Source organism: Branchiostoma floridae, chromosome 18 (assembly GCF_000003815.2).
Source record: "Branchiostoma floridae strain S238N-H82 chromosome 18, Bfl_VNyyK, whole genome shotgun sequence".
Taxonomy (NCBI): domain Eukaryota; kingdom Metazoa; phylum Chordata; class Leptocardii; order Amphioxiformes; family Branchiostomatidae; genus Branchiostoma; species Branchiostoma floridae.
Window position 1 is genome coordinate 9264715 of NC_049996.1, and position 14505 is coordinate 9279219.

The 14505-nt window shown below is 40.1% G+C and overlaps 1 protein-coding gene across 1 annotated transcript; it reads right to left on the reverse strand.

The window, feature by feature from the left end:
- Positions 1-8: 8 nt before the first annotated feature.
- Positions 9-13661, reverse strand: LOC118405241 (location of vulva defective 1-like). Its single transcript, XM_035804633.1, has 5 exons — positions 13366-13661; positions 4470-4602; positions 3802-3899; positions 3372-3527; positions 9-2230 (listed from the first exon to the last, which is right to left on the reverse strand). The coding sequence occupies exons 2-5, from the start codon at positions 4543-4545 to the stop codon at positions 1517-1519; spliced, it is 1044 nt and encodes a 347-aa protein (XP_035660526.1). The 5' UTR covers positions 4546-4602; positions 13366-13661; the 3' UTR covers positions 9-1516.
- Between the last annotated feature and the right edge of the window lie 844 nt (positions 13662-14505).

The window sequence follows — 14505 nt, forward strand, 5'->3', positions numbered from 1 at the left end:
TGGCTGAGTAGAGTGATGTCCCTCACCAGGAAAAGTTGTGACAATTGCCTGACTACTTTTCTCTGCTGCATCAGAATAGGTATTTGAAATGGACGGAGTAGTACTGAATGTGCCTTGAGAATCTGCCACAGACGAGGACGGACTAAATGTGTTTTCTGTATGGACTGAAGCTGGTGTGACATCGGAGGCATGAGATGATGTTGTTTCTTCTTCTGTTCCGTAGATAAGCTGATATGTGCCAGTTCTTTCTGTTGTGAAGAGAAGAGAAACTGTTGTTTCTTCAGTGGTTGGAACCACGCTGTTAATTTGGCCATCAGAACCTTCTCCAGTTGGAGAGAAACCTGTTTCAATGGTAGTTTCTTCCAGAGTAGGGACCAGTGTAACTGGATCAAATGTGGAAGCTATGTTTCTTGAGTTAGTTGTGTCAACGGTGTGTTCAACAGTGGTGCCTTCGGGAGTGGGGACAATGGTAAAAGCTGCAGATGTGGATTCTTTCGTTGCTGAGTAAGTTGTTTCGATGGCTGAATTTGTGCTTGTGTCCTCTAGTGTAGGGACTAAGGTTATATGATCAGATGTTGAGGCATCAAATTGGCCGTATGTTGTTTCTAAAGGATGGCCAACTGTTGAGTTGTCTTTTTTTATTGCAGAGTAAGTTGTCTCCATGGCTGGATTGGTGCTTGTGTACTCTTGTGTAGGGACTAAGGTTATATGATCAGATGTTGAGGCATCAAATTGGCCATATGTTGTTTCATCAGTATGGCTAGCTGTTGAGTTGTCTTCTTTTTTTGCAGAGTAAGTTGTCTCCATGGCCGGATTGGTGCTCGCGTCCTCTAGTGTAGGGACTAAGGTAACAAGGTCAGATGTGGAGGCATCGAATGGGCTGTATGTTGTTCTTGCAGGATGGTCAGCTGTTGTGTCCTGTTGGGTAGGGATGACTGTATTCAAGTCATATGTGGTTTCCTCAGACGTGTCAATGGTGGGAAGGACAGTGGCATCACCAGTAGTGGGGAGGCTGGATAGAGCTCCATATGTGGATTCTTTTGTTGCAGATGATTTACTAGTAATGTCTTCTAGTGTGGGGACCAAGGTTATTTGGTTAGATGTTGAAGTCATGTCTCCATCAGTTTTGGATTCTGTGAAGACAGGTTGACTGGAGTGCAGAGGGGAGACGGGGGTGTTTGCTGAAGTAGTGGTTTCAGGAGTTAGTCCTATGGTGCTGACTATTGTTGTTTCACTGTAGATATCCGTCTCTGGTAGGAATGGCTCTGGCTCTGTAGTCAACGGCTGAATAAATGGATCAAAATATGTGGATGATAGGTAAGGAGCCGTTGTGGATGTCAAATAGTCTCTGTCTTCTGAAGTGGTGATTTGAGCAGATTTGGTTGAAGATTGCTCAATGTTGTGCATTTCTGTTGTAGCAAGCGGAGAAGTCGTCTCTTCAGTTGTAGGAACTTCACTGTTAATTTGGCCATCAGTTCCTTCAGTTATCGCTTTTACAGGATAGTCAGTTGTTGTGTCATCTTGGGTTTGGGGTGACTGTATGTAAGTTATATGGGGTTCTTTCTTTAGCACCAGTGTTTTCTGTCGTTGGGAAGATGGTTGTTGGATAGAGGGTAGATTCTCCCGTCGCTTTTGCACTAAGCTTATCCATCCTCATTTCTTCTGTTGTGGGAAATACTGCAGATGGTTTTGTGGTGGACATATCGCCAAGTTTGTATGAAAGTGGCGCAGTTGGTTCAGAGGAGGATGCATATGCCGTATCCTCAGGCAGATCAAACGAAGAAGTGTCCTGAACACGGGAACGTGCAGATGCCATGATGCTAGTTCTTGTGTTTGCGTTCTTGTCAGAGAACGCGGCAGTGGTTGAAGACTGAGAAGTAACAACCATCAAAGAGGACGAGGACAAAGAGTCATCCAAGTCCTCCTGTGTTTTTGGCACCTCGACGTTCACCGTTGTGAACTCTGCTTTTGGCACTTCATTCGTCGTTTCTAACCTGATGTCCTTTTCATAACCTTGTGCAGATTCCTTTGACTCCTGAGATGTGACATCGTTGCCCTTCCTAGATGCTAAAGCACCCTCGTGGGGTAGACTGGAGGCAAGGGTGTTGGGAGCGTTAGCTGGACGGATAGCTACGTGAAATACTGTTCGGTCAGTTGTGTTGGTCAAGGTCAGCAGCGTTGCTGTAGAGGTGATGTCTTTGTCAGATATTGATGCCTCTGTGGGTAGTCGCTGTAGGTCAAAATACACAGAGGACAAGAATTGAACATCACTCTTTTTGGTAGACTGTAAAATGGCCCGTTTTGAAAAAAGGGAAATCACCAGCACCAGGGTTTAACGTCAGGGATTGCAACACAGAATAGTGGAGTGCGTCACACCACCAACAAGGGGATTCCTCAGATAGATTGCTCCCAGAGACACCAAGATGGTCCTTTGAAATATTCTTGCACCAGAGTCCATTGACAGAGGGTAACCATTCATATTGGTCAGGTTTTGAAGGACCAGGAGATACCATAAAGTTTTTTGTCGTTTGATTGTGTGGTGCGAGTTTGGAAAGACTGGTGAAAATTGTTGTGTGATTGGTTCTGTCCATGTCAAGTGGGTGTCACCTATAGTATGTGTGTAAGACAATTGTGATGTTTACAAGTGTACTTATTTACTAGTGAGTAGTGTTGCTGTATGTGTTGCAGTGTTGCTTTTTAAATTTCTGTGAAGAAGAAGAAGGGATAAATGGCTTGTAATGTGTTGGTGTGAGCAGAGCTGAAGTAGAAAATTCAATGGGATTTGTTAAAAATGTAAAATAGAGACAGCTGTTTGTCATGTGTGGCTAAAACAGTTTCTTGTGTTTTGATCATGAAGTCTTCTTGGAGTGGGAACACCACCTATCATTAACCCGAAAAAGAAAAATGCTTAATAATGAGAAGGAACACAGAGCAAAGCTATGACCATACATGTACATTTAGTTCCATGTAGAAAGTGACAAGAGGATTCCTGAGTTAGGTTAGCACATTATGTATACCTTAGCCAATGTTATGGGCAAGGATGAAGAAATGAGACGCATGGTTAGGATTTGCATGCATGGTGATATACACAGTGTACATGTATACAAAGCAATGCGATCAATTGTAACAGTTACAGTAGTCAAAGGACATTAACCTGACTTGCTACCAGATCAGGGTACAACAAAGAAATTATCAAGCAGTCTTTCTAAGCTTTACGTTTGGATCCTTTTTGTGGTGCATGATTTGTAATCAATCAATGACTTTCAATTGGTTTGCCAAGAGTTCTAAAAGTGATGCCTCTTAATGGAACTTAAATTTTGGGTTTCACTATTTCTGTACAAACTCAGCTCACAATGACAAGTGATTCTGACCTTTGTTGATGATTTGGACATTTTTGTTCTTGCAGTTTTCCTGACAGTTCCTGTGGTTGATGGTGTATGCACAACCTCCGGCTGTTTCGTTCTTTCCGTTCTTTTCTGGTCCATGTGCCTGTCCGTGGTGCTGACTTGGCTATTAAGACCTGTCTGCTAAAAAAATTGTACAATTGTATGTTTACCGATATTTATACCACAAACATAGATTTTTCCCTACAGTATATGACTATGCATGGTTAGACATTGTAAATGGCACCTCATATGAGGATGAACTGAACTGAACTGAACTGATATGACTACAATGTATGTTGCTACCACAAACTAAAAACCACCGTGAACACTTGATGTTCTTGCTACTGCCAAATCAAATCCCCACGAACTTAAATGCATTTTACACACACTGACCCCACAACAGACAAAGACATACCAAATATGGTGTCCATACTTGAGATGGCGGGGTTTTCCTTCTGTCCGTATGAAAGGGATGTGCCAGTTTGAGGGGGAATTTCTCATCATCAGAGTCATCTGTAGCAAAATCATTATAATAAGTAAATATACAGATATAAAATGTTGACATACTAAATATATCAAAATAACACACTTCAAATTGAGTGACATTACACAAAAATCATAACCTTTGCAGAGTTAATGAAGTGTTGAGAACTGTGGTTCTGCAGTAGTTGAATAAAGCTTTGAGATGTCAATGGTGATACGCACAATAGCCCATGATGAAAATCAAGAATCAGCCCTCCTTTAAAAAGATGTTAACTATGGTGCTCTTAGTAGTCTGCGAAGGAGAAACATTTTGCCTATAGTACTATACTGTCATTTATTATACTGACTTTCCTTATACTTTATACATGTACATGGGGAAAGGACATTATTGCAGTGTTCAACTTTGCAGTTGAAAAATTCGATAGGACATAATAATACATTGGAAACAAGTATTGTCTGTGTCATCAATGTGCAGAGGACAGGTCACTGCAAATCAGGGTTGTAGCCAGCCAGAATCAATTTCCGTCCCCCTGATTTTGAATGTACATCCTATCAACCCCCGAAGGCCACTGCAAACATTACGAGACTTTCGGCCCTCACCATCAGCTCTGCTGCCCACACACTGGAAGCAAGTTGCCACCAGAATCGTCATCCACAGAACGCCTGGCTTCACCATACGGCCGGATGGTCTTTGGCCTTCTGTTGTAGTTTTCACCTTCCTACATGAACAAATCTGGAGACAAAAAAATGATCGGATGAGTTCATGTTTTGGGCAAGTTGTCATCAGAATTGTCATCCACAGAATTCTTCCTGGCTTTACCATACGGCCGGATGGTCTTTGGCCTTCTGTTGTAGTGGTCACTTTCCTACATGAACAAATCTGGAGACAAAACAACATCATTTTGATGAGTAAATGTTTCGTGCACGTTTCATGCTTAGTTGAACGGTCAGCCTTAGAATTTAAATGCTGATAAGGCTGGTTGAAAACAACAAGATTTTTGATACCCACTGATTTAGAGCCATTGGAATTATACATGATACATGTACAAGAATTAGAATCATATACAAAGAAACACAAATTGCACGAATTGAAAAAATGACGGACTAGAAGTTCTTAACTGGATGTTCAACTTGCATAAACTGCATAAAACAATATTGTCCATGTAGCTTGATCATGATATGCACTGTCACTATTCTATTAGTTACACAATCGGTCCTACCTACAAAGGAAAAGGAAATGCTAAATAAACAATGGCTGTAACTGTATTGTATGGCGATATGAAAAAGGCCTTTGATTCTTGTCACAGATTCAATTAGCATTATGGGTCAGTGACCTAAGGAGGACAAGTCCTACATTAAGGGACACCACCGACAAGAAGACTCTGGAAACCTTGGTCAGACAAATTGATACAGATACCTTAATTGTTTCACGTAATCACCAACATTGTTTAACAGTGAAGAGGATGGACCTTCTCCACGTCCATAGAACCATGTACTTGTATGTTGTCAAAATTACAAAAACATGCTAGCACAACAGACAGCCAGTATCCTATGGCTTTTGGCTAATACACTTTTAAATGCATCCACACAAACACAGAAGCATTGTCATGATTGATGTCAACTGTCAGAAAGATAATGATTCTGAAATGTTTTGAGTATACACAGTGGTTTAGGAAACACACATAGAGAAAAAGTCAAGACTTACATGATAGTATCCCGTCTTTCATAGCATTTTCCTGACTATCAAAGCGAGCGTCCTCCAGCATTTGAAATGTTACAAATGATCTATGAAACTGCCGTAGCCTTGAGAGAGACAGACCCCGAGGCGGCTCATTATTGGTGAACAAAGAACCCCTCAAACGTGTGCGGGTATGTGGAAAACACAGACTTAATCACAGCAATTATCTCATAGCCTTCACTAGAAACTAACACATCAAAAGCTTCTGAAAAAATGTCATGTTAGCGGTGTAATTTTAGTACAGTATGCATATTATTGGCTAGACTTTCTGTACTTGTTTGGAAAGTCATCAAGACATCACTTCAGAAAATATTAAAGTATTGTCGGCAACACAGATCTAAGAAAGTCTTAAGTGGAGATTGATCATTGAGTCCGTGATATTTCCAGAAAGTCATTTAACATACGGGTCAATGACTTTTCTTACTAAAAAGGTGCTAAAACCTCACCAAAGACTATAAAAATGAAGTCTCCCATTCATGATCAGGTATACGTAGTATAAAAAAGCTCATGTCCTGAGATGGTTTTGTTTGCATAACATGAGGTACATATTTAATTTAGCTTCTTTACAATTACGCAGACAATGAAACATAGACTAGAGTAGCCAATCACTGAAGTAGATAATAGGCCATATTTCACGATAATTGTCCAGAATGCTATTCATCTCAGACTTGAGGACTATTTTAGACTAACTCATTACCTCCATTAAAGCATTCTATTGCACATTGTGCTATAATCACCTTTCAGATTATTTTCAAAGATTCCAAACGTTGTCAATCATCATTGGCAATGGAGAACTTAAAGTTGAAAAAAGCAAATGATTCGTAATTGCATTTATCGATCTAATTACTCATGAAAAGTGCAGCACCTCTTTGCTGCACTAATTGTCACACAAAACAATCATGGATACACACAGCCAACTTTTACACTTAGTCTATCTCTCCTAAGTAGAGTGATATCTACAATTTCATCTTCGCCATCTTGTCATGCATCTACATTTAACAATATCAAAGTTTTCCCTAGGCGACTGACAGTTTACTCTCATAGTTCATTCTATTCTATAGGAATAGAAAAAAAGAGAATAAGCTATAAAATATGACAGACATCTAGACATTTTGAAAACTCTTGCTTGTATATGTGATAGCCAATTTCCTCACTGCATGGAGGTAAAAACAGGACTGTCTGCAGTTTTCTTTTTTTTCTGTCCTTCTGATTGTCTGGGAGTCTATTTTTCCCTTGGATAGGAAGTTAAATGGAGGTCCTATGTATGAAGAAAGCCACACTTCAAGGACTTTAAGATGCCACAACAGTGACAACACCTTTAACAAAGAGTAGGATTCAATCCCAGTGTTTAAGTGGAACAAATACGATTCTGACTGGATACGCAGCTTGTACTCTGTAGTACCAATGTCGGTTGTTACAGCATGAGTCAGTTTACCGGGTATACAATTTACAAACAAACAAAATGTACCCTCATAATTATTAAGTGATAGAGGGAGTGCTGTGCCCATAAAGCTAAGGGCACAACCCGCCGTACGTGCAAAATTTACGTGCTGTCTACATGCCAAAACGTGGGCAACCTTTTGGGATCCGTAAGTGGTTAAAGTACCGCCTCAGTACAAACTCGTGGGGAATGCGACAGATTTTGGAGCATGCAGACACGCTGTAGAACTTTACGTGCAGGGAAAACTTTTGTGCCATCGGGTTGGCGATTCGCCCCCCGTACGTGCCAGTACGGGCAACGCGCCTGCCCTATACAGCCCGAACATTTTCACAAGAGGAGGACGTGGCCTCCCAAAAAACGTGCAGAAAAATTGCACGTACGGCGGGTTGTGCCCTTAGCTTAAGCTGGCATGGGCGGCAAGTGTTTGATCATAGTCTCCACATGGCGTGCCCCAGAGCATAGGATGTCCTTAACCCTCATCCGACCGTTACATTTTTACGACGAATCTGACCGTATGGGGTCATTTTTGACCCCATTTTGTTTTGCTCATAGACATATTTCTGCTGGCTTATTTTGTCATTTCTATGTATTTACTGTTTCACCAATCTATGAAAAATATTTTAACAAGTTTTGGCGTCATTAGTTATTACTCATTATCATAATTTATGCAGAAAATGAGGAGAAAGCACATTTGCTCTGAAAATCTACCATACTCAACCTACTTAAACAATGTTTTGAATTATAGATTTCTAAACAAAGGTTTTTAAGCTGCAATAATACTTATAGCATAATAATGCTATTTAACAAGAAAAAATACAATATTTGTGAAAAGTAACGAATTTATTACTTAATTATGCACCATATTCCGCCATCAAAACACACACATACAATAACTCTTGTCTATTTTCCCGCAGAGATCTTTCTTATAGGTTCCTTCTGCACATTCTGTCCATATATTGTTTCTTGATTAATTAGAAACATTTTCATTTTCATTAGCAAAGGTAATTAGTGCGTATTATCATAATTTATGCAGAATGTCGAAAAACTGTGTTTTACACTAAAATACTAAATTTCTTTCAAAATATTCGGTGTTTAATCATCTAAGCAACTATAACGTATTGCTGTAATAGCAATGATGAGGAATGCCTGTTATTTCATTGAAATTTCTTGATATTTATGTAATTAATGATTCATAATTGGCTGGGGTCATTTTTGACCCCACCGAACCAGACACAAACTTTCAAGTATAGCTTATACAATAATGGACAAAACTCGGTGAAAAATTGGTAGATGTTGCAAGACATGTATACAAACAAATTCATGGAAGGAAATTTTTCTCCGATGAAAAATGTTGCTATGACAGATAAAAATATAGGCCTGGGGTCAAAAATGACCCCATACGGTCGGATGAGGGTTAAATAATCCCCACCCTTTTCACTTGCCAATTTATTTTTCCACATTCGTAGAAAAATAGACACAGCAGCTCTTTGTACAGACAATACAATACAGCATCTGCATCCACAATGAAGCACTGATATGTGACAACTTCGACTCAAAGTTCAAAGTCTATCAATCAAAATCACTGCCAATGTAGACTCGACAAGACAGATACTGAATTTAGGCAAAAATTTTCACAGTACTACTACTTGTTTGCATTTTTCATGGTGCTCCTTTACTGCGTACTAAAAATCACCTGAGGCTCTCGAACATCATGTCTCCTTTTACAGTAAAATCTTGCATGGTACACATGTACATGTAGTTTCAACCGTGAACATAAAAATAACACTTACACTCCATTTTCTCTTTTGCAAACTTAAGTTAAATCCTCGTAACCATTTCCAACTTTTACAATTTTACTGTCAAAGCACTGAAGGATCCAGACAGTTTCAATGGACACTGGCAGATGCATAAAAAAGTGGAGAGTAAAAAATGTGCACCCTAAAAATATGTCCTAATTTAAAAACACTTTCAACTACCGTACCGGGACAGAGCCGCATCCTGCCTCTGCTTCGAGATCGGAGTGAGATTCTTTGGCATGTTAAATTGACCGTAAATAAAAACTGTATCAACCTTTAAAGTTCAGCTGTCCGACCAGCAGTGTGAGAAAGCGTCTGGTGTGCGCTGACTTATGGATGGAACGCCACATGTACGAGAATAAACTTTGACCCTTTTGGCCCATACAGGGAATGCCTAGGGCTGAGAACGGCCCCGTCAACTTTTTTAGTCATTCAAATGATTACAGCAATTGATTTGCGGTTGCATCTTGACCTTGCTATTCAATGTGGTTGTTGGTGTGCAAAGCATTTCGGATACATTAATGATTATTCATACAATGTACGCGTTGATACAAAGTCATGTATTTGAAAGGAGTTGGACAAAGGTGGGGAAAACGTAAATGGCAGGTCAAAGCTGTTCTTAGCTCTTCAAGTAGCACAAGAATCAGAAGAAATTTATGACTGTCGAACCAACAGTCGACTGTTATTTCAGTCGGCAGTATCCCTCCGATCCCACCTTATATGTCAGTCATTTTACTATGGAAGATTCAAACATGATCAGGACAAGATATAGTTTGTCAGATACATGTACATGTTGCACATAGTACTAGTATTAGTAGTATCCAGCAGGTATTTCGTTACATTATGCTGCTGGGGTCCCTGACACAGCTGAGCAGCAGACAAGGCTATTCTGCACACCGAGTTACCCCACATGCTAACTCTCGTGTGCTCTTTATAAAAAAACAACACGATCATATTGCACAATCTCACAACAGTGATGACGGCAGTGTTAACCTTGTTGCACAGAGAAAACATGCCCTTCTCCTAAACCTGTGTGACCTGTATAGCAAACAGGACTTTGTAATTGCTACCCCCTGCCAGCACTGAAAAGAGTAACTACAGTAAATCCATTTGATGTTGCGGCAGGTAATTTTAGCGGTTTGGGGGGTACTTGTAAGGAAAAAGCTCACGCCATTTAATTCTAGAGGTGGGAATAAATCATTCTAGTCAGCCTCAGCACATTGACTGTACAACTTGGATTTAAATTTCAGCGGTTGAATAGAGACTGCTTAAGTTGCCAGAATCAAGTTACCATTAAGACATCACAAATTACAGTATTTGATTCATCTGGAATCATGGATGGATTGAGAGGATCAAAGCTGTATCAGGATGGGACAGAAGGAATCTGAAAGGCATTTCCTCTTGTAGTAAAAGGCTTGAATACCTTGCATTGTTCGGTCGCAAAATTCAATGAGGTACATTGTACGTGTGGCCTGGTAGCAACAATCAGTGTAGTAACAATCGGTTATTCACAAGAAATACTGTAAATGTATTTAAGTTCGCGGTAGCGGGAAAAATAGCTTTTGAGGTGGTTTTAAGTTTGCGGTAGTAGCATGCACTGTAGTCTCTTACTGCCATGGAAAAAAATGTTCGCGGTTGTTTCAAGTTCGCGGTGACGCAGCCACTGCGAAAACCATGAACATCAAACCACCGCAAAAGTTTCTGTATTTACAGTACTCCTCACTCCCACAAATGAGTCAGGACTGGGATTAAGGAATATTGTCCAGTAGATAACATCAAAATATGACGTCAGATATGTACATGCACTACTCTAAAGCCTTGTAAAACTTTAAAAAAGGCTTGTAGTTGTTATGGTTTATCATGTCAATGCATTTTTTCTACCTTCATGAAAGCAAATAAAAAGGTATTGTTTACGGCCTGCATGTGTGTTTGTCTTGGTGTGTGTATGTTGTAAAGTGACAGGATGTGAGGTGGAAGATGGCATAACTGATGAAGACTGGCAGGATAGAGAGGTTGGCTTGGCACAGGTCCAAAGTTGGTCCTACAGGCTGGTAGGAAAATGCTGACAGACAGAATAAGCAATAGCATAAGACATTCACAATAATGAGCAAAACAACAAATTCACAAAAACTCAGGGAGGCTATGATAGAAAAGACACACTGTCAGTCATGGGCGTATGACGTGACGACCGGACGCACGTCATAGGCGAGAATTGGGCTCGAAAGCCACGTGACTCACGCCTCGAGAAATCGCGAGACCGGGGGTAGAACCCCAGATCCTGATCACATCAAAACATCTATAACCTGGAGTCCAGCCTTATTATAGCTTTAGTCTGCGGGTAGCGGACCATAGCTAACAAGGCTGGACTCCAGGCTACAGCATCTACCTATGGCCACCTTTTCCAACAAAACAAAACGAAACGAAGACAGCTGAATCTGGTATCATGACACATCCATGACTGTAAATAACTTTATAAAATGGAACCTTCAGGAAGAGGGAAGGCTCTAGAACAAATGGAGAAATGACACTACAGAGGAGATGAAGAGTATCAGCAAATTAACAGCTGGCATGACCTGAGGAAGTCAATGCCAGAGGCAGCTGGGTGCAGTGGAAGACTACATTATGTATTGATGGCCTCTGCTCTGACCAAGGCAAAGAGCTCAAGTCAAGTATACTAAGTAATCCATAACTGTATTTGACCATGGCATCTTGAGTTCTGGTGCTGGAAGTGTTGCTCGCCCAACAAGTTCATTAGCATATTAGCCAGGGGAAATCTTACAGAGTTGGTTTCAATTACTTTGCCAGCACTAATTATTATCTAGGCTGGCTGGAAAGATGTCTAGGCTTTCAGAAAAAGGCAATTGCTTAGTAAAACTTGGACTGGAAAAACACCCCTAAGCTAGCCTGTTGAGAACGGTTACCAGGCTACACTTGTCACAAGGATGCCCTCAATCAGTTGCTGCTTTAAACAATTACAACAGTAAGATGAATATGTCCAGGGCAGTCAGATTGCCAGTGTCTCTGTGAGATGAGACAGAACTGAATGGGTATCAACAAATCTACAGATGAAAGTCATACAAACAGTGAAACATGTGAACAATTGTACACTCATGCATGAAAAAACCCTTCCAGCAGCCTTGTTAAAGATTCCATTGATGAAAGCACGAAATTATTTGGTTCATTTGGCTGTAAAAATGGTGACCTTTTGTGAAAGACTTTATAAGTTCAGAGATTTGAGCCTGCTCTAGTGGCCAATGCAATGCACAGAGCAGGTTGTGTAACTCCTGAGGTGTGTTTTGAAAGTACCTACAAATATAATGTGAGTAAAGGAGGAGGATAGCGCAGCAAACTGTCATGGTGCCCCAACGACCCACTAGAAGGTCAAGGGATTATAGGTGAGGTGAATCTAAGTGTAGCACAAATACCACACACAAGGCCGTTCGTATAATGGGCAAAGAAACCGCTGGTTTAACTGCAAGAGAAAACCTTGAAAACAGTTCTTTTATCCAACAATTTATGGTTCTGTACTGTTAGTGCTGCCTACATTGTCCAGCTTTCATAAGCTATGGCCATTAGAGTGCTTATTTGACAACAGTCTATGATCCTAGATCTAGACCCTTCCTGAATAGAAGCCATGTAATGCGAAAGGTATTTCCTCTTTTAGAAAAAGTGGTTCACGCCCAAATGTATGTGATGTCACAACATTATAACAACACGTCAAGGTAACATAAATGGAAGAAGTACTACTGTGAAATATTAAGAAGTATTTCTTGGAATGTTATAAAATCAATTATTTCATAACTTACACATGTGAAAAGTTAAGCAATGTATTAAAGCTTTGGTATTAAAAAAGCAGAAGTAAACCAGACAGAAATGCACCATTGTCTAATTAAACAGACTAACAATATACATATAATCAAGAAAGTATGGCTGAAAAATGCATCAACTTTAAGGAGCTTTTTTGTAAAGAGAATAATTAGGACTCAAATAAACATGAATAACAAAAAACTACAAAAATGTTGTACTTCTACCAGACAAACATGTTGCACAGCTGGTCAATGTTGAGCAAACAGAACAACACAGTTCATGTAATTCAGTACCTCAACTAAAACATAGACAAGTTCTAGGTAGGTAATTCATGGTAAATACTTTACAAGGTCTTCAAAATCTCCACAACAATGTGTTGACTACTTGTTCTGACTTGATCAATGGGTGTCATACACAAACTTAAGTTACAAATAAACTCCTCTGAGTGACCATGACTTGAAATCACCTGTCCTTGCCCCTAGTTATTAATTATTAGACAAATAAAAACATGGTAGAAAACTAGACCAGAAGCAAGGTCAGTGAAGTAAACAGTCATGTTTTTCTTACAATACAAGATTACAAGATATGCTGAGAAAGACCCACCCATAATTGCCTATCCTGTGAAACTTGTGTTCATGAGGCAATGTTGATACTTAAGCCTAAGCTTTGTACCTGTACTTTAAGACTTCTCACAATATCTTAAGAAGTTCTTACCTGGTTTGAGTCGCGTGTCTACGGCGGCTTCTCCGTCATGTCTAGAGTATCGCCAGGAAAGTCACACAACAAAAATGGCGGAGAGCTGCCGAAATGTTCGCCCGGTGATTCTTCACTTTTCCAGACCTGGGTGGAACCGGTTCTCCCCACAGAGTTGCCTCCAGGCGGTGCAGTCCGTGAACTTTGACTCCTCCCCAACAAGTGTCTCCGCCAATCCTTTGTTCCGTACCTTCCAACGACGTCAAAGAGGCGGAGCTTCGGACACAGCACCTGCTGGAACAACGTCATTTCCTCGCTTTGCCTAAAAAACATATCAAATATGCAACTTCATTTTTCCAAATATACATTCACAGTTCACTTTGAAGCGCACCACAACACATATACACTGATGTACTAAACACTGTGTAACCAGGAATGATGTCTTTATTCCTTTCAACTTTGTGGTGATTACAATAAAAAAAGTGATATTTGTACAATGCTTAAAGGAAATATCATTTATGATTTTCAGATGTCAAAAGTAAAAACACAATCATACTACAAATAAAAAAATCATAATTCAAGATCAAGAACGTCATAACAGCAGTCCGGTCTGGTCTGGTTTGGTTTCAAGGATTTACTACCATGGGAAACTACAGGGAGAAGTTGTCACAGGACGCTCCGTGACGTCAGGTGACGTCAGAGTGACGTGGAACAGTTAATGCCCGGTCAACTGAACTGTACAACTGAACAAATCTATGCTTTGTCTCAAAGAACATACAACCTTGATTCACACATCATTGCCTTGCAATTAAATCCTGATTACAGTGATATACAGTAACTGTTGTATTTGTACGAAAACAAGAGCAGAATGCCAGCAAATGATCTGAGTTGGATTTTATACAAAGGAAGATTCATGCATTCGAACCACATCAATGGGATAATTAAAGCATGGCCTTGCCTCTTTTGTGGTGGAAAGGAAAAACCGGTTAGTTCTGTTGGTGTGGAAAGGATTTAATAAAGATGCAGTTCCTACTCAATCAGATAGGAGGCTCTTCTGGACTGGTTTGCCTGGGACACACTGTTCTGGGAGGAAATCCTGTATGAATAAAGGGAAGCTCCTGTCAAAAGGTATTATTAGGTTAAAATAAAAGAAAGGAGTTC

Excerpts from the sequence above, each read along its gene's own strand:
- LOC118405241 (XM_035804633.1), bottom strand. The coding sequence starts at position 4,545 with ATGGTGAAGCCAGGCGTTCTGTGGATGACGATTCTGGTGGCAACTTGC. Across the intron at positions 3,900-4,469 it reads TGTGGGCAGCAGAGCTGATG|ATGACTCTGATGATGAGAAA; the intron begins GTGAGGGCCGAA and ends ATTTTGCTACAG. Across the intron at positions 2,231-3,371 it reads TGTCCAAATCATCAACAAAG|CGACTACCCACAGAGGCATC; the intron begins GTCAGAATCACT and ends TTTGACCTACAG.